The 20,701-nt window shown below is 50.5% G+C and overlaps 1 protein-coding gene across 3 annotated transcripts in view; it reads right to left on the bottom strand.

Annotated features, from left to right (window-relative positions):
• Nucleotides 1-1,393: 1,393 nt before the first annotated feature.
• SYN2 (synapsin II) overlaps nucleotides 1,394-20,701 on the bottom strand; it is a 168,440-nt gene continuing 149,132 nt past the window's right edge. For 2 of the 3 annotated variants that reach the window (XM_012785264.3, XM_075996327.1), the window contains exons 11-13: nucleotides 8,908-8,968; nucleotides 4,632-4,881; nucleotides 1,394-2,256 (exon numbers count right to left, since the gene is read on the bottom strand). In XM_012785264.3, coding sequence (XP_012640718.3) covers nucleotides 2,121-2,256; nucleotides 4,632-4,881; nucleotides 8,908-8,968 — 447 coding nt within the window. In that variant the 3' untranslated portion in view covers nucleotides 1,394-2,120. The remainder of the gene's footprint in view (nucleotides 2,257-4,631; nucleotides 4,882-8,907; nucleotides 8,969-20,701) is intronic. The other variant, XM_075996326.1, reaches the window with a different exon arrangement.

Below are 20,701 nucleotides of genomic sequence, written 5' to 3' on the forward strand. Positions count from 1 at the left end.
GGCAGTGGAGCTATAGCAGGTGCAGGAAGGGTGCTCTGACACCCCCCTTCTGCCTAAAGCAGGACCTAAAACTTCCCGTGGGAAAGGTGGCCCCTAGCCCCCACCACAAAGACAGCAAGGAGTTGACGCTGAGATGAATCTGTACAAAGCCTTGCTAAAACTTGTAACCCTTCTCTTCCATTAATTTCCCCTGTATATTTCCTAGTCACTTTCCCACAATTTATCAGCTCCAGCCCAGAGTCCTTTGTCTTGTCAAATCCTCACAATTTATCACTCTTCGTCTAAAGTGGTATATAAGTTTTGGGCCTAACAGCTTCTTTGAGTCTTCATTTTCCTTATGAAGACTCTTATGAAGACTATGTACGTGTAAAACATTAAATAAAATGTGTATGCTTTTGTTCTGCTGATCTGTCCTAGCTTGATGCTCAGGCCCAGCCACAGATCATAAGAGGGTAGGAGAAAGTTCTGCCTCCCCTGCGGTCGGAAACAGAAGGAACCCTAGAGACGAACTACCTGAGCCCGTGCACCCTGCCCTTTGGTTTGGTGGCTTGTCCCCTAGGTGTGTGTTGTGGGAGGGGCTGCCGCCGCCCGTCACTCGACAGGAGGGTCTACTTCCTGTTTTTCAGGTGTGAGAGGAAGGTACAGTTCTCAACTCTTGAACCTTGAAAATAGGGAATGAGTTAGGAAGAGGCCCTGGCACCAGAGAAGTTCATCTTCTGACCTCTCAGCATCTTCTGCTTAACAGGAGTGTCAGCAAGATAGGGTGGCGTCTGGAGGGTGTCATCCTGTAGAGTTGGCAGGATGGGCATTGCGCGCAAGAAGCTATTTACACATTTATTAACATTTAGATGGTGTATTAACATCTTGTTAATACACTCAATTCTTCTTATCAGCGCAGATGTGGTGTTTATCTTCACAGCACTCGTGAACACACTCTTGGGTATCAGGGAGTCACGAAGAAGCCAGAGCGGGTCCCTCCGAGCCCACCCTCAGCTGTGGCCTCTTCAGGAGGCCTTGGCTGGGCTTTGCGGGGCCCCATTCACTGGAGCAGGCCGGTCCAGCCTCTTTGGTGCCACCACACGGGTCTTAGCTTGAAGACAGAGCAGACAATGGGTCTGACTCGGCTACTTGGAGCAGGGTGCTATGCTCAGCTGAAAGCCTACAAATTCAGTAAATAGGTAGAATTGCTGAGTTGCTGCAGGAAGGCTTGCTGTCCTGGAGGAGACGTTCTCAGACACTGGAACACACGGATGTCCACCGCTGTCGCACGCACACACTCGCTGACACAAGCAGCCCCCCCACCCAGACTGTTCACTCCCTACGCTCACGAACACACACGCATGCCTCACGCACACTCTCTCAGCCTGAAGGGTGGCCCGGGGAGACCTCATGATTACGCCAGAAGTCGTAACATTTATTGGGAGATGAACACAAAGCTCGGCATACCGCCGTGGCAGTTGCATGCATTCTCCGCAACGGCGCGGCTGTGGAGCTCAAGGTCACTGCAGGTCACACATAAGGGCCACTCTCCAAAGGGGAGGGAAGGGAGGCTGCAGACCCTGGTTCCCTGCACGCCAGCAGCCCAGGTGCTTCGCCACTGCCGGCCTAGGCTTCTGTGGCGGGTGGGTGCATTTTAAACATCAACACGGTGTGACAAGGGATCCAGGTTTGGGGAGGTCCCTAAAACTTAGGGCTGAGAGTACTTTGGGGAGATATTTACTTCCCAAGCAGGCATCACTGACTAGAGGGCACATGCTTAGCACTGCATCTGAGCTAGGTTCGGCTGCCAGGAGTCCTCACGCCATCCTGGTTTCACGGGGAGAATAAGACATGATGGCGCTACCACAATAAGGCCACTAAACTCACAGCAACGATGACTTCAGAAGGAAGCTCTCAAGACTACAGGGAAGCAGCTCTCTCCTCTCTGATGTCAGGTGCCCCTTGCTGGTTAGGCACCTGCCCTGAGACTGTCACATGGTCCTTTCAGGGCTGCACAACACCACTTAGCACAACGGAGTAGAGGGAGGGGCCACGCACGCCAAGGTCTCGGATGTCACCACCGGGTGGCCGACTGCAGCCGGTGCGTGTCTCACTCGGTGCTGGGCCGAGTGTCTGGAGCGCTAATCTGAAAAGAGGCTGGCAAAGGACTTCCTCAAGCTCCGGATGGTCTCCGCTCTAGCTTCATCCTCACTGGCTGAAGACCGGAAGAAGGAGGACTCAGAGAAGCTGAAGGCATTTGTCAGGGACTGCGACTTGCTTGAAGATAAAAACCAGAGAGAACGTGAGAGAGTGGTGTGCCCAGCAAGGCAGGGAAGGTCGGCGACACGAGGGTGCACAGCCGGAGCCCCACTCCCACCCCGGGGAGACCAGGGCGATGGAGCCAGGAGTGGCTGCACTACGGGGACCCTGGGAGACCCCTATGCTGTCCCCCTTCAGTGCTGCTGAAACGGGAAAGGGTGGGGTGGTGTGGGGACAAAGGAGAAGGGAAGAAAGAGACACAAAGAGGAGGAAGGGGTGACTCAAAGGCTGCTTCTTTTATTTCACATTGAAATGCCTGAGGGCTGAATTGCAGGCGCCAGGGGCTTAGTGCTGCTGACCTAGGAATCTCACACCTCCTCCCAGGGAAAGGCAGGGCATCACCCTTGCAATCTCTTTCCTGCCAACTGCCATCTCCAAAGCCAGCATCAGAAGACTTGGACCAACAACTTGGCTCTGTCACTCCCTCCCCGCTGGCCTCTCTGGGCCTGGGCCCTCGTCTGCGACACGTGGTGCTTCGTGACACAGTGATCTCTAGGCCCATCTGCCTCTTGCCATTTTGCTCTTTTCTATGATTCCAAAGGAACCTGTCGGCTCAGCCCCAAACTCTAAGGCCTCGATTCCGTTCTCAAAACCCACGCGGTCGCCCTGCAGCCTCCCTCCAGGGCCCTGTGTGCGGGCTGCCGGGTTCAGTGTGGCCAGGGGCAAAGAAGGCCTACACATGTTTATTGAGCAGTTTTATAATGAAAAAACCCAAATCACACACATTTTAGGGACCTGTTTTTCACTTCAGAGACCAGCGGTTCAGCAAGAAGAACCTTGATGGCAAGAGGCCGTGGGAGGCGGAGCCCGCGCCAGGGGAGGACGCAGGGTCTAGCTCCTCCAGCGGCCAGGCCTGTCTCCTTCTCGGCTCCCACCGGCTCGCCTTCCCGCTGGTTCTGGCTTCAGAACTCTTCTCCTGGTGTCCTGGGACTCCCGGACTGCCCCTAAGTGCTGGTGCAGCCAGGAGACTCCCTTCTGCAGGACGCAGGACCGCGAGCAATCTCTCTCCTGCAGCGACTGTGAGCACGGCTGTGGACGGGCCCTGACACGCTGGCCCTGGGAGGGGAGACTCCCCTGCACGCAAAGGCAAAGGGTACCGGGCGCCAGCCTCCAGCTTGTTGTCAGGGGCTGGCTCTACTCAACTACTTCAGCCCAGAGGCAGGGACATCTCAAGGACCTGCCCGCAGACAAGGGCCAGAGTCCGCTAACAAAAAGGGAGAGACCAACGAGTCAGCACGCAGAAAACAGCTGGACTGAAGGGATGTATGGGCCATGTGAGATGTGAAAGGTGCCACTGGCCAGAGCGGGGAGCAAGAGTGGGTGACGTTGCTCCCATCACATAGGACTGGAAGACCCAGACAAAGTGACCCTCTGGACACCTAGCCCCAACCCTGGCTCTGCCACCAACTAGAAGCGTGGCTTTGAGAAAGAAAAGTTTTTTCATCTATGCAATGACTAGATGATCTCTGAGTGGCTCATTTAAAAACCAAAACTCTATAGCTCTCTTTTATCTCTCTGTGAAGATTCATTGGCTGCCCATCACCTTGCTCTGAGGAGCACAGGTGGGCCCCTCTGGTCCTCCTGGGGACAGGGGAAGCAGCCAGAGGCATCTCTGGCCCTGGGGGACAAGGTGGAACTGACACCCTCTGCACCAGCCCAAGGACAGCTCTGCTGTTGCCCAGGGGCCCTCAGTGTTTCCCTGCCCAGCAGGACAGTGGGGTGGGGGCTGCTGGGGTGACTGCTAGGAATGAGGGAGCCCAAGAGGACTGAGCTCCTCGAATCTTTATCCAGGAACTCCTCTGCTGCCCGTGTCAGAAACTGACCTCTGGGCAGAGATGAAGGTAAAAAGTTGAAATGCATGTAATCACTTCCCCCTTGTCGTTCTGGGCAGCCCTGCTGACTGCACACCCTGAACTGTGAGTCAGAGGCAGGAAAGCTTCAAAAAATTTTTTCAGAAGGAAGAGACACACATAGAGAGAAAGGGAATGGAAAAAAGAGTGGGAGATAGGGTGAAAAAAGACAAACCAAAGCCCTAAGCTGGTGTCAGCCTAGAGAAGGGAGTGAGGCCACTCCCAGGAAGCCAGGAAGGGCTCAAGCTGCTGGCCACGCTGGAAACTTTCACTTCCCTCTTTCTTCCCCTCCCCAGTCAACTCCAACCATTCTTCTCACCAAGAAAACCAAAGAACAAAACAGAAAAGCCCCAAATCCCACTGCGAAATACGAAATACACGTAGGAGGCTAGGAGGCGGCCTGACTGCAGGTGCTTTCTAGCAGCTCTGGAGCCACTGCGGGCGGGCGTGCGGGGGCAGGCCTGCGAGTGTCGAGTCTCTTACTTGAGCTGTGGGTGAGGCTGGGGCTTCTGCGGAGGAGCAGCCGGGGCTGGCGGGGCCTCTGCCGGGGAGTTGTTGCTGGAGGGCGCCTCTCCGTGGGTGGCGGGGCCGCCCTGCCGCTGAGGAGCCGAGTTGGAGGAGGAAGAGGAGGAGGAGGAAGAGGAGGAAGGTAGCAGTGATGGTCCAGGGGGGAGCCGGCGTGGAGGCAGCACCTTGCCTGGGGGCTGCGTTCCTTGGGGTTGCCCAGGGCCCCCTAGGTTCAGTACAAGAAAAACTTCATAATTTAACCATATCAAAGGGTTTCCTTATTAGAATCTACGTCTCAAAGGCTGTGGTTAGTTAATTACCAAAGGGATAAGCTCTATTACAAGAAGCCACTCGAGGCTCTGAAGAGCTCCCAGCGAGTCCCTGGCTGCCCTCGCACATCACCACTCCACGTTGCAGCAGCTCAGTCACAGTGGAGTCAGGCGGGCAGGGAAGACGCCAGGGTCAAGCCAACCCCCATCAGAGGTGAGCTCTCCTACAGAAGGCCCCCAGACCAGAGGACCCCGCCGCTCTTCCCCTGAGGTCCCTCAGGTGCAGGCCGCCCCGCTCCAGGGTTTACTAGGACGTCCCAAGTCCCACACAGCAGACACGGGAGAAGGTGGTGGAAAGAGCACTGCTGGGAATCAGGGAACCTAAGGACAGTCTATCAGCGACTGACCAGCAAGTCACCAAACTTCTCTGGGCCTCAGTTTTTCCAAACACCACACTTAAAAAAGTAAGTCCTAGTCTTAGTTCTTTTAAGTCCGCAGGGTTTCAGAGGTGATAAAGGACGAGAAAGTTCCACGGAGCTACCCTTGGTCCTGCTCCAAGCCTGCGCTCTGATTGCCACACCCACCCCAGCAGGGCTTCACTGGAGTGTTAACTCGCCTACAACCAGGAGAAATCCCTTCTTCCCAGGTGCTCTCTTGCCTCAGTACCACCCGCAGGTGCTCCAGCATGACGCACCTCCCAGGTATGTGTGGTGAAATTCTCCGCACACCCAAACCCCATTCTCCCCTGGGATGTCGTGGGCACCATCTGGCAAACAGGAGCCTCCCTCAAACGACCAGCATACCCTCCTCCCAGAATGAGACACAAAACCAACTGGTCGCCTTGAGAGAAGAAAGGTCCTCCTTCCTCTGGGGGCTGATAGGCAGTAAACGTGATACCAGATTGCTCAGATTTTGCTGGGGGGAGGGGTCCCTGTACTCATAAGTCAAAAGACATCACCATTACCACATACTGACTATGGAAGTGATGCACACTTGACCTGGGAGATCCAATTTCTCAGCCTCAGCCCCACAGTCCACACCTACGGACCTGCCAGGAGGAGTGGGCTTCCAGAAACTCAACAGCAGCTAAGAATTGTGTTATCACTCAGTTGTCTAGAAACATCAGAACACCTGTACCCCCTGGAGAGGCAGAATTGCATGTCCATGCCACTGTGCCTCCGTGACTGCCAGCTTACCTCCAGAGGGCACGGCCTCCCTGTTACCATCTGTCACCAATTAATACCAGGGTTAGTTACACAGAAATAAATACATACACAGATAAATGGAATTCTGCATGTTGAAGAAGTTCCAAGTTCAAATCAAATAACAGTGAAGATGACAGATTAGTAGATTATTTCATGTTAATCAGCTTTTGCCTTTTCCAAAGTTTGGCATCATTTGTATTTGCATTTTCTTGTAAAATAATGCAGGTTGGTAGCTCAGCCTCTTATACCAGAAACCTGAATGCTTTCCCACTTGTACAAAGATACTTGAATAGCCAGAAACTTTACAACTTAACACTGAAGACAGATATAACTTTTCCTTTATTGCACATTAAGCTGTACAAGAGAGTCACAAAAGAGAGGTACTTCAATCACACTTCCAGCATTGGCTGAGGTTCTCCCAGCTGGATCAGTACAAAAACAGGGGACAACATCAGAAAAGAAATGGGTACAAAACACCTGAACAGCAATCCTATACTGTGACACAGGTGTCCCCCCCAGGCCACAGAGTTGTCCCTTAGCATGCTGCCTGAGGGTACATGACAGTCAGGTTAAGCTGTCTGCTTGAGTTTCGCAGTGGGAATCCTAATTAGTTTCTCCCCCACCTGAGAGAGCTTAGCTGACGCTGCCCTGCAGCCTGACTGCATTCAAATGGCAACTTTGTACTTGTGGCTCACAAATGTCACATGAAAAGCACCTGGATGTACACACTGATAACATGCATAGAAGCAACACCACCATCAGCTCACCACTTGGACAAAAAAAAAAAAAAAAAAAGAATTAAATTAAAAATGTATTCCTCCATTCTAGGAAATGTTATTTAATTTCTTTCTATCATTTCATCAGATTGGGAGATATCTGAGGACCTGATTCTTCTGCAACCCACCTGGAAGTGCATATATGCATATATGTATATATTTACAACACATCGACCACCACCATCCTCTAAGGGAGGGATCACAGATGAGAACATTTACACTCAATGCATTTCTCTGTGGCCTCAGAATTTTCCAGCAACCAAAGGAGAAACCAGGGCACGAGCCCCTTGTTACATATTACCAACACTAGGCACTCCTCAGATCTGGGAGCCCAGAACTGGGACATGTCGGTACAGAGGTGGGAGGGAATGTATAAGAAGAGCCGGCAGTCACATTTTTCTAACAGGCTCACTGCCGGCAAGTGCTCCCAGGAGCCGCGGTGCCAGAGGTGGCCACTTGCTGCACGTTCCCAGCCTGGCCAGGAGGTGGCAAGAAGAGGCACTGGACCTGAGGCCTGGTTCAATTAACTGCCCCATCGTCTGCCCAGGTGCTGCTTGTCAAAGGAAAGAGGACTAACTGGTGAGGGTTCTTCAAGAGCTATGGCCATGGAGCCTCTGTCCAAAACCCACGCAAGCTAAAGCTGAGACAGTTCCTGCCAGGCAAGAGAAAGCTCCTGGCTCCCTGGACAGCTCTCGTGAACAGCTGAGGACCAGGCAGGAGCCAACCTCAGAGCTGTGTAGGCAGTGAACCCACTCGAGTGACGTGGAACGTTTGCGATTTGGTCTCGTGTTATGCTGCCTCAGGAGAGGCCAAGAGCAGAATGGTCAGATCCTTCCCAGCCTTTCGGTGCTCCCTGCACTCTAGGCCTGACATTGCCAAAGGTCAGTCTCCTCACGCGGGTCAAGTTCCGGGGAATACAAAGCAGCCTCAGTTCCACAGAAGCGCACATACAGCGGATTCAGAAACAGCAACAAAGAGGAAACAACTGAGGGAGACTGAGGTCAAAACACAGAAAACACTCACAAGTTCACTTTGATATTGCACATCGGCGGCCCCATTTTTTTGTTTGTTTAATCTCATAGCTAATTAGTTAATAATAAAAACGAAGGGTACACTGGGATGTAGAATACAGAACACATTCCTGGAAATAGATTGTTCTTTGTATTTCATGGCATCACTAAAAACACAAGAGCTCTACAGGCACAGCCAGCCTATTCACATAAACTCAAACTGCACCACATTTTAGCAAATGGAGAAAACGGTGGATGCCTTCAAATTCAACGGATGAAGCTATGGAAATTTGACCTTGAAAATCTCTTAAAGTTCTACCTATTTACCCTAGTCATGCAGAAAGGAAGCGGAAAGCACAGTTTGTGGAAGATTCCAAGCACGCTCATGGAGGTAAAATGGGGGAGGGGAAGGGGAGGTGAGGAGGAGGGAAGGGGAGGGGGAAGGGGGAGGGGAGGGGAGAGGGAGAGGGGGGGAGGGGGAGGAGGCTAATCTGAGCCTGGGGGAGGGAGAGAAGAGTAGTCCACGGATTTGATTTTTCATGTTTTTGTTTCTCCCCTGTCCACCCCCACTGCTCCCCCACATTATGTAATGCTTTAAAACACTATGAAACCACCCAGAAGATAGAGTCACGCTGGACTTGGGAGAGGCACAAATCTTTTGTACACTGTTGACAAACAGCCCTGGAGTCACAAGTTATACAGAGAAAACGTAAGTGAGCATTACAGGTGTGAACAGGAACAGGTAAACAACCAGACGAGGAGCTGACACTGCATAGGAAACACAGTCCAGTCAGCACGGAAAGAACGCGGCAACACACAGTGGGGATGGGGTCTGTTGCTCCCCTCCCCTGCTTTCCTTTCTTTTCTTTTCTTGTTTGTTTTTGGCTTAAAATTTCTGCTTTGAAAAATTAACTACCGACCACTTTAAGAAGCCTGGACTTGCTTCGGCCCTACTGCAATGCCATTACAGTCGAGAATATACTGTAAACAACCTTGGGGCGGTGGCCGCTGAGGCGGGGTCTTGCTCAAGTCGGGATCCTTAAGTGTTCCACTCTGGAAGACAAAAATGCAAAAGAGATCAACACAAAACTCCAGGCGCGTGAATTCCAAAGAGAAGCCCTGTGCCCGGGGGCAGGGCCGCCGTGGGATCCAGGGCAGCCACAGGCTTCTACCATTGGAGAAACACCCCTCGAAGGGGAACCTCAGGCTCTGGGCGTTGCTGGGGCGGTGTGGGCAGTGTGGGGCTAGGGGCATCTCCGTGACGATGCCTGAGACCTCCTCGACTGCTTTTTCACTTTACTCCCTTTCAGACTTGTTCTTTCTAGAAGGTTTGAGTCTTCTAACACCATCTGGTTTCTTTCCTGGCGCCTGCCTGATGTCCAGCTCCCACTCCTACATACAGGCCAAACTTCCTAAAGGAAAGGGAGGATCCACAGTAGTTCCAGGGATGGGGTTGGGCAGTAGGTTGTTCCAAGGGCCAGAGGGCGGGCGGGGCGGGAAGGAGCGTGTGTGTGTGTGTGTGTGTGTGTGTGTGCACGTGCGTGCATGCGTGTGTAGCTGGACCAGGTGACTAGCCTAGGCTTGGCTCACTTCTCATATGGTTAACTCCAGGATAGGATCAGTTGCAGGCCTGACTCAGAGGGTCAGATCCACTCGCTGGCCTGGGCTGAGAACTCCCCTGGGAAGGGCCTTGAAGAAGGGGACCCTCCTCACCTAGAGGGAAAAGATGTTAATGTTTGTAAAAGTGCTCAAGGCTAAGCCGCTCTTCCCTCTCGGACAGCATAATTACCGGGAAGGTGGCTTCGCTCGGCTCCGGGCGCCTCTCCTCCCAGCTGCGACTCCCATTAAGCCCTGACAGGATCAAAGCCCCGCGTGCCCTAGCGTGCCTAACACCGTGTTAATGGTGATGAGCACTTGCAGCTTGAGCTCCGTAAAGCCTGGCTCCTGCTGAGTGTGCGACGGTGGCGTCGGGAGGGGCTTCGGGGCAAGGCTGAGGCTGAGCGTGTCCAGCCTCCACGTCCTCATCCAGTGCCCCCAGCCCCACGCCCACAGGAAAGCTGCTTCTCCCTCTGTCCTCCACGTCCCCGGCCTCCCATTCCGGCCATCTCCTCCCCTCCTGCATGTTTCAGCCCCGGTGCCAGGGAAGCAGAAGTGTTACCCTTCCCAGTGTCCCGGCCTTTCAACACCAGCATTGCCTCAAACTGTTCTGCTAAGAGGGTTTTGGATAGGAACAGGCAGCTGGGCATTTGAAATGTCCTTAGAGCCACGACATCAGAGAGTGACCATCCTACCTATAACCCCCAACCACAGTGAGAGCACCAACACACCCTTCCCTCCGGCCAACACTCACATGGCGCCCGCGGGCGGGCTCTGACCCTGGCACTGCGATGCCACCTCCAGTGAGCCGGCTGAGCCACCCCACCCAGCGAGCTGCCAAGATGTCTCAGTCTTCCCCTCTTGGCTTCTACGACTCACTGTCTTCTGCCCAACTTTGGTCAGGGCTTTATCATTTCTTGCCTAGAAATGGACTCCTAACTCTTTCATCTCTTATTTCTCCAATCCTCCAATCCATCTTCACCTTGGCTACCTGTTATCCACCTATTTCCCCTATTTGTGTCACTTCTCTAAATAGTTAGAGCTGGCACTTCTGAAGTGCTCACTCTGTGCCGGTACCGTGGGGCACTTGCACCTTACGATAGCTGTCCGGGGCGGATACTACCCCTGGCTTCAGCATGGTGGGAGCCGCCCTTCCCAGCCTTCTTTTTCCTTTATGCCATGAACACCCCTGCCCCAATAGGCCTGATCCCTTCCTATTTATTCTCTAGTCTGGGTCATGCCTTAGTGTCACAGCTTCTCGAAGCCTGAGGTGGATGCTCAGGTGAAGGACAACAAAAGTCGCAGTTTGTGGAGCCACAAGACCCCTCTGGCCAGCTCTGCCCCGGGGCCTCACCCCCAGCACTGCTGAAGGCTTCCTGTGAATCACCTCAGAGGTCCTCTTCCCGGAGAACTGGTATTTTCAGAGAGGGTCATGGAAGACCACGCAGCAAGACAGCAGAATGAAGGCCAGTGAGCAGACGCTCAAGACAGAGACTTTCACGTCCAGGGAGAACTTTCTATTGTAAAAATAGTGAAACAGACTGTCTTGTGAGGTGGATGTATGTGTTCGTGCAGAAGCTAGAGCATTATCTGATGAAGACAGAGAGAATGTTCCTTCTCTAAATATGAGATAGATTTGGATGGACACTAAGCTTCATTCCAACCTATGAGAGAACCTAGGAAAATACTTTAAACCTCATAGTTTAAGCTTTAATGGGAGCACTCTACACGCTCACAGGAAGAGCTCACAGGAGCAGCCATACCATGCAGGCGGGCCCCAGCTCTCCTCAGCCACAGAAACATTCACATGAGACACCCTAGGATGAACTGAGCCCAGAAGTCCCCTTCCTAGAGCTTCAGGGGAAAAGCTCCCAGAGGCATTACTTTGGGCTGGGGCCTGGGAATGTGCCTTAGCCACCCTTGATGGCGCCTAGGAAGCTTCTCCTGTCCCCAGCTCCACCGAGGTTGTGTTCTGAAGACTTCTCAGGGGCTATGGGAGGCAGGGGACGGAGTCCCCGAGGACTGTCCCTTGCCAGGCTGAGACGATCTGGCTCCACCCACAAGCTTGCTGTCTGCTAGGAACTGGGAGCCTATTCCCCGTGGAGTTTGGCTACCATGGGATCTGTCTCCAGTCACCAAGAGCCTTCTGGGATGCTGAATTCCACAGAAGTCTGGCCAGTCTGGCGTCACTGCCAAAGTCTGGCCCATAGCCAGCCCGCAGCAAGAACTCATGGCCAGGCTGAGAGGCAGAGTTTAGCTCAGGAAGTTGGACTGACTCAAACAGGTAAGAATGTGAAGTTCAGTGCTTGTGCCTAACTACACACAAAAAGGAAGGGGAATAAATGGCTATAGTAGCATTAAAAAAAGAAAAACACAACAACCCTGGGCTTACAAAATGACAAGATCAGAAGATGTCAGTTTGTAATGATGCTGCCAAAATCTGATGCAGCTGGGGGTGCCTCAATGCATCTGCAAGGGGAAGCCACGGGTCCACTGCCCTCCGGCTGACAAGCCCCGACAGAGAGCACTGCAGCTAGTTCTGGGCCCCTCTTTTAAGGGGGATAATGGCAGAATAAAATGGGTACATGGAGCAGATAGGATGGTGAGAAGTCTGGAAATGACACCTTTCCTCATGTGACTTTGGGCAAGTTACTTAACCTTTGAGTCTCAGTTTCCCAAATGGGCAGGTTCTCAGGATTAAATAAGGCAACTGTGGAAGCACCTATGGGCTTAGCAGAAGAGTGAAATTAGTTAAATGTACATCTGAATTGGGTCAAGGGCTGGCTTGGGTAGTAGTGAGCTTCCTGGCATAGGAGGTGTTTAAGCAGGGCCAGGACAACCTCTGGTCAGAGGGGCTGTAGAGGAGGTTCATGTACTTGCAGGTAGATGACTTCTCCAGGCTCTTCTGGCTCTGGGCTTCATTATGTCATTCATGCATTTTTCAGTTCTTTAGGTGTCTAAGATGAGAGACTAGCCTTAGGTGCAGAGTCTTGAGCCCAGCATGACCCTAGGGCTATTGGGCCTTCCCAGAGGTGTCTTACAGGTATGGACTTTGAGGGGCTTAGCAAGAAGAGTGTGCTGCTTCCCTGCATCAAAGTTAATTGGACTGGTATCCACTGGGTTTTGGTAATCAGAGAAGCCATGGAGGCAGGAGAGAGCTGGTGAAGCTCAGAGACTCCTCTAGGTTGGTGGGTCCAGCACTCAGTTGTCAAGGGAGGACTGCAAGGGTTTTCCTTACATAAGGCCACAGATTCCCAGCTTTCTCCATTCTTACTTCCCCCTGTGCTTATGTGGGAGCACCAAAAGGGCATGGTGCGTGGTATTGTGGAGAACTCCCTGAACTGGAGATCAGAAGATCCAGCTCTCCTTCTTAGCAGCTGTGTGAGCTTGAGCAAGTCAATTGCTCTTTCTCTGCTGATATGTGAAACAAAGATAGAATTGCCAGCCCAAACCATCTCACACAAGGCGTGTGAGGCCTAACGAATGTGCTTTGTAAATTGTAAAGTGTTAGGCAAAGTAGTAACGTAAGTGAGCGTCACTACTATTATTGAAATAATAATGAATATCAATCCACAGGAATGAAGATCACTTGTTGGAATTTCATCTACCAGTGGAACAGATATTGCTGGGTGGCTTCTTGTTACCTGGTGCATAGTATTTTCATGTGTGGGGAATTCTGGGCTGGGCTGTACCATGCCCTGTGTATATCACTGACTTAGTTCCAGCAAGGTCCCTGCAGAAACAGTAAATATTAGCTTTTGAGGTGATTGGAAAGGAAATCACTGGCCTGGGACAGAAACCAAGCCCTTAGATGAGGCTCTGTAGGTTTTTGTCAAAGGCACCTTTGACTGGCCACTCTGTGGCTTTCAGCAGGCCAGCTGGGAGAAAGGAGCTCCTAGCTGAGTCCCAGCAGGATGGAGAGCTGAGGAAGGAAAGACACTGAGTGAGTCAACTTCTGAGAGCTGCTGGCCTGAGACCAGCAGCTGCCCCCACCAGGAGGAAGGCCTGTGCTTGCTCAGCATATCTGCGACAGGAAACCGGACAGGGTCCCAGGGTCTGGCCCCAGGAAAGAGGCTGGGCCAACCTCCTTGCCGGACACGCCGCAGAACTATTCTGATCAGTTCCCCCAGGCCCCGCTCTCCCGGTCCAGGACCCCAGGGAGAGTGAGGCAGCGGGAAAGAATGTGGTCTGGAGGTTGTAGGTTTAGTCAGTACAAAGGGGACAACATGCTTTCAGGCACCTTGGGATCTTTCTGGGCTCACCCCTGTGGTCACCAATGTTCACCTTCCTTCCTCTGAAAGGTCATAAAGGTACCCAAAGATGAGCTGCTGCTCCTTCCTTCCTAAAGGGAACTGCTGCTCTGCATTGGGGCTCTCCCATAACCAAGGACACAAAAATGTCCATGGGGTCAGTCCACGAATCCCTTGGGGGCACTGAGGGTTAGGTCACCCCAGGTCAGAATGTCAGCTTCAAGTGATTAAAGACATCCCTGAAAAGTTAAGACAGTCCCAGAATAGTCAGTTTCTCTTAATAGTCTGTGAAGGGATCTAGTCGCTAGTGGCTTTATCTGAATCTGCCCCAAATCGCCTCACATTCTCAGTATGCTCACTGGGGAGCAAATTCTCTAAAGCCATTCCTGCTGTGGGAAGCAGGAAGGGCTTTCATTTGTCCTAAATTTACCTCTTCTATGCTCAAGTGAAGCCCTCTAAGTCTCATGGTAGGGGTCTGAGGGGCAGTGGTGGCCACTTCTCAGAGAAGAGAAACCTTCTTTTAGAGCCTTTGGGGCTGGAAAAGCCTCACTGGAAGTGCTGTTTCTCTTTAGACTAGAAAGCCAGTAGAAAAGGGGCTAGTAGAACATCCCGCCAGAGGCCAGAGTTTGTTCAGCCTCGGTCCTTCGAAACTTTACTCTCGCCACAGCCTTTCCCAGGTCCTGCGGCTGCACGGCCTGGACCCCAGCGTCTCAGGTCTGGAAGGAGAATTTATAAGTCACCTGCTCTGTCAGTCCCAGCCCCAGCTCCCCCACTGACCACGTCCCTGACAAGCGGCTCATCCCATCCCCGCTCGAACATCAGCAGTGACGTGGCAGCCACGTGCCGCTTCCCACAGCAGCTGCGTCCTCTCTCGGTGTTAGGGTTTACTCCTTACACTGGGGCAAAACCTGTCTTCCAGCTGATTTACCTCTTGGAGCCAGTTTTCCCCCATGGCAGCTTCAGAGAGTGGAAGATATTAAGTCACGGGCTCCTTGAGACAGCTGCTGCTCAACTTTAGCTCCTTTAACTTTTACTCCTAGCACAGATTTGCCACACAACGCAAATCTGAGTGCATTCGCTCCTCTGAGTGCATTCCAGTTAGGCTTTTTCCTTTGTATACTGAGACATCTCAGACTTGAAACATCTCAGGTGTGCTCTGATCAGCTCAGAGTAGAAAAAGAGTCTCGTCTCCCTCCTGGACACCAAATATATTAATACATGAATGCTTCCAAAAATCAACTCTCAGACTCATTCCCCATGGGTCTAACCCACAGGAAAGCAGCTCTGTGGCATCACTGAGGGCCTCGAAGGGAGACCAGTCCCCACCGCAGCCCACCAGTGTCTGAAATTTCTGCATCAGCAGTTCTGCCTTCTGGCTCTGGAAGATTTTACAGGAAAATATAAAGAGTGGGACTAGTGTAGTGGGAAATAAATAAAAAAGGCTAGCCCCATGAAGAGAGGACCAGGACCCCATCTCTACTGGCATGGCCTCAAAGCTTTGTCCTTCCGAAGTTCTCTCCCTGCTTCCTGGGAGTGTAAGGAGCAGCCCACACCTCTCCAGAGCCCCGCAATGCAAGGCCCAACTCAGATCCCAGATCAGATAACAGAGACCCCAAGAGTGAGCGAATCTGTGCAGGAAGCAGGGCAGCCAGTACTGGGAGGGGGTCTGTAGGTACAGAGCCTAGAGGCTTTGGCCACCATTGGCCACCAGGTGTCACTGCCACCTTGAGAACAATCTCCCTAAAACACTTCAGAGTCCACGTGCAGACAGAGGGTCAGTTGCCCCTGCTGACTCTCAGGGCAGCCCCAAAGCTGGCAGTCCAGCCAGGCTGAGGCCAAGCTCTCATTAGCCAAATCACGCTTTGTCACTCACCTCCCTACACTCAGTGACACAGCCGATGTCTTTTATGCCCTGACCTTATTCCTTTGAACTGCGCACAGGAGCTAGCTTGGGCCCACTCCCATGTCTTTGCTCTTTGTTTTCTACAATAATCCATCCCTGGCTGGGGGGTGGCTGGGAAGAGGTAAGCTGTGCCCCTTACTCTCCTATTTCCCACATTCCCCTGACCCCCACCAGCTGCTTTAGGCATTCCTAGAATCAAAGAAATGAAAGCGCTAATGGTGGAGCTAAGGGCAAGGATTGAGAGAAAGAAAGAGAGAAGGTGGATAAGTGGCTAGTCACAAGTCTGCCCTGGTCCTGGGTTAGAATTCTGGGCAAGAAGCAGCTCCTAGGTCTCGTGACTCAGACCAGAAGCTCTGTCAGCTGAGCTTCCATGGCCACAGAAGAAAGAGGCCAGCAAGAGGGGCTTGACTGTGAGGAGCGGCATGTGACCCAGTGGCACCTAAGGGCTCAGCTGGCCACACAGTCTGCCTGGGACCCCGGGAACGTTCCTTGGTTCACGTCCCTTCCAGCTGCATACTACCAAGGTCACCGACAGGATCCTGACATCAACTGCAGTGGGCTGCCAGGGCTATTAAAGATGCTTACTCCAAATGGGGACCTTCAGCAGACACAGATGACACAGGTGTACCAAGGGGAGGGCGGTGGAGGTGGTTGGCCTAGGTGGGAGGAATACTTTATCACTGTCATTTGTATAAAATCACTATCACACGATGGTAATAAAAAGCAGGAGGACTCAGTTTTGTCATTTGTTTAAATTTCCTACAGACAATTGGCTGCATGTGGGCAAACCATGATTGCCACCCCAGCCTACCTTGGTACACCCTTGATGTATTAAATGGCTACTAGATACTTTGCTAGGCCCTAGAGATAAAGCAGTGAACAATCCCTACTCTCGAGGAGCTCATATTCTAACGGAAGAGACAACGAAATAGACAAGAATAATCTTAGCTGGTAGCGCTATGCAGACAATTAAAGATGGGAGTGAGTAGGTGGCAGCTTTGCATTGGATGGTTGAGGAAATATCAGTTCTACTGTCACGAAAGGGCCAGCCATGCAAAACTAAGGGGGACAACCATTTCAGAGAAAAGACACAGCTAACACAAAGGCCCTTTGCAGAGTGGCTGGTCATAGTTAGCAACAGCTAGGATGGTTAAGGGCAAATAGACAGTTGGAGCATACACCAATTGCTTGGGGAAAACTGGGTGTTGGGGGGCAGGTTGAAGGGAAAAAAACTACGGTTCTGCTCGGGCTGTGTTATATTTAGGATGTTGTTAAGATATGCAAGTACCACTGTCCACCAGGAGTTAGGAATGTGAATCTAGAGGGCCAAGGGGTGGTCAGGGCAGGAGGTAGATAGGGGCTGGCCAAACCCACCAAGGAATGTACGTCAACCAAGTTCTGGGATTTAGCAAACGTGGAGGAGTCAGCAAAGGAGGCTACGAAGGAGAAGCCAACAAGGTAGAATGAAATCCAAGCAAGGTTCGGACCACAGAGGCCTAGAAAAGACAGTGTCTCAGGAAGGAGAGAGTAGTCAGCGCATCAAATGTTGCTGAAAAGTCTGCAAGGTAAGAACAAAAGTCACTGCTGGACTCGGTGACCTGGAGGGGAATTTGGGAAGAGCAATTTCAGTGGGATGAAGGGGTGGAATGCTGGCTGAAGGGGGTAGGAGAGAAAATATGGTGTGAGGAAGGGGAGATGGTGGCTGAAATAGCTCAAAATGATTTACTAGGAAGGGGAGCAGAGACATGGGCAGCAGCTAGAAGGGAATATGGGTGGATGGAGGTTTTTGTTTTTTATTTTATTTTATTTGTAATGGGAGGTGTTTGTATGTGGGTGTGATAATCTTTTGGAAAAGGAGAAATTGATTATGGATAAGAGAGGGGACATTTGAAAGCAATGATCACAAGTAGAGGGTGAGCCTTAGGAGCAGAACCATGTCGGGGAAGACGCCTCCTCAACCATACTCAATGGAAATGTGCTGTCAGGTGGGAGAAACAGGGGTGGAAATATGACCAGTACAGTTATGGCTTTGAGCCTAAGTTGCAGCATTTTGCCAAGTGTGACAGACTCTTGGGTGTCTTCTGTCTCCTGGGTGGCCTGGGGTCAAGGCACATGGCTCAGTAGGAAGCTCACAGAGGCGACCTTACCAGAAGATGCCTTTGACAAATGGTGAGGACCTCTGTGAATTCACTCATGATTTCAATTTAGAATATAAACAACCTCTGGGCAGGAGCTATATCTCACTTGTCACTGAAGTCCTAAGGCTAGTAACTAATTTTAAGCACACACCCTGGGCTAGGCCTGCATTAGTCAATGGAAACACAGATGGATAAGGCATGATCCTTGCCCACAAGGGACTGAAAGTATTTGAGAAACAGTTGCTGTATTAACTCAGTCATGTGTGTGGTAAAGAATCTGGCCTTGCCCTAAGAGAGGACTGGCCTTTGTCCCTGGCTCCTGAGAAGTAACTTCTAAACTCCTGGAGCTTCAGAAGTGATAGAGATGTCTTTGTCAATCCTGGTGGCCACCTCAGGCCACAAGGCATTAGCCTGATCTCCAGGGAGGGGCAGCCAGAGAATGAGTCTAACCAGGTGATCACTCAATCAGTCATGCCTGCATCATGGAGCCCCAATAAAAACTATGAACACTGTGGCTCAGGAGAGTTTCCATGGTTGTCAATACGCTATGTGTATTGTCACATATCCATGCTGGGAGGGGAGTGTGTCCTCCACACACTCGATGCTTTGTGTTTGTGACTGTCCCAGATTCTGCTCTATGCATCTTCTTTTGGCTTAGTTTTGACTTGCATCCTTTTCCCACAATACACTATAACTGTAATAGCTTTCAGTGAGTTCTGTGAGTTCTTCCAGAGAACTGCTAAGCCTAAGAGTGGTTTGGGGAACTTCCTGAACTACCAGTTGATATCAGAAGTGAGGGCAGTCTTTTGGAGGACTGTGCCCTCAGACTTTGCAGTCTGGCTAAATCCAGGAATTATGAAATCTTAGCATTGAAAGGGATTTAGAAATCATCTAACTCAACTCCATTTTATAGATGAGAAACAGAAGTCTAGGGATGAGAAGCAGGTTGCCCAAGCTCACATAATGTTATGGCATAACGAGAACTAGCCCTGGAGTGTTCTGACTTTAGCATGGTGTGTTTCAGTGATATCCTGAGGCAGCTTTGAATGTGAGGCTGAGCAGAGAAAATTTTATTCTTGAGTTAGACTGACTTTGCTACAGGGATTTTGCAGGACAGGAGTTCCTATGTTTAGGGGAGCTTATTCCTTAGTATGTTTCCTGCCTATAGATTTTTCTTACAAAACGTTTAAGCTGAAATATTTAATGTTTATAAAATGAGAGGCTTGTACTAAAGACACGCTAATGCTTTCTGTGGGGCAGAAACATTTTTTTCTGAATTATCTCTTTGCTTCTGAACTTTTATACTTTAGAGATCATTCTTATATAATCTAGATTGTGTTGCTAGAAGGGATCTTGGCATTTCTTTTTGTTCAACCCTTAATTTTATGGACAAAGATGCTGAGGCACAGAGATGAGAAGAAACCTACCCAAGGCACCTGGGGAGTCAGTGGCAGGGACAGACGAAGCTCAGGTCTCTTGACTCTCAGCATAGCGTTCATTCTAGTTCAGAATGACTTCCCTTGGAGAAGGCCACGAGAGAGTTGTACACATTCATAAGAGTACTTGAGGGCCTCTCACAGAATCCCAGAGTAGCCCATTTTGTCCAAGCAGTATCAGGTTCTCTTGCCCCATCATAAATTCTTTGAGATGCTACTAGATGTTTTCTATATTTCTCAGAGTTAAAGGGAGAAAGGATACTACTTGTTACGCTTCCTCTAGAGCAGGGACAAGCAATAATCTGATTGGCAAACTGTCTCTCACTATCCACTGAGAGATGGTAGGGACTAAAGGGAAGGACTAGGACCCAGCTATATTGATTCTATCACATTTATAAAATCATAAAATATAACCATAGGCCTCATTTTTTTATTCATAAAAATCTTATTGTCACCTCTGGTTTAGTACAATATTTAAATAATGGGTTTGTATCTCTACCAAGCAACTAAGCTTGGTTCTCCTAATTACCCTACTATGATGCTCTAGCAACTAACATTCCTAAGGTACAAGAATGGATTCTTATACTTGGTCAGAAGTCAGACAGCATGAATCATCTAAGGAAGGTGTGAAACACTCATCAGAGCTACTGTATGATACCACCCACCACACAGGGCTACTCTCAACTCAGACAACCAAAAAGAGTCAGGGCCGACATTTATCAGCCCAGAAGGTCCCATGTACCCAGCATCAGTGAAGATGGAAGCATTCTACTCGAAGGAATTTTTTTGAGCATAAAAGGTATTTAGATATCATCTCATAGGTGGGGAAACTGAGATCCAGGGACTTACCACTTGTCACACTGTTTTATTTTGATCAATTATTGGAGAAATATTTCTTATGCATTGTTTCTAGATTTCTTATACAGAATATGGAATACTGCCTAAGATGAAACCCTTTCTGGATGATTCAGGTTCATTATTATGCATATCAATAAATCCGTGCTATGGTTCTGTGATATTCGAATGATGAGAAGAATGTAGTAGGATAATTTGCTTCTATCCTAAATCATCCAGACTGCCTTATACTGTTTTTTTTTTTTCCCCTCTGCCCATCTAGTGTAAGGCTATCTGCATTTTCTTTTTTCTTACTGAAGAATTTCTAGAATCCAATTAGGCTGTTTACTTCATTTTATTCTCATTAGCAACCCTGTGAGAGAGGCACTATGGTTATCTCGATAGTACCTACCTCACAGGTACTGGTCACGAAGCCAACGGATGGAGGGTCTAGGATTCAGACTTGGGTAGTTCTCACATCAAGGCCCACACTCTGAATCCCTATTCTGCTCTACCTCCCTAATTGTTTGAAGTTGGATTTTGAAGGAAAGATTTCTGAGAAAATTCCCATTTACAAATAATAAAACTTGAGCCCAAGAAAGGCTATTAACTTCCCCTAGAGCTACACA

This window comes from Microcebus murinus, chromosome 21, assembly GCF_040939455.1.
Source record: "Microcebus murinus isolate Inina chromosome 21, M.murinus_Inina_mat1.0, whole genome shotgun sequence".
In the NCBI taxonomy this organism is placed as follows: domain Eukaryota; kingdom Metazoa; phylum Chordata; class Mammalia; order Primates; family Cheirogaleidae; genus Microcebus; species Microcebus murinus.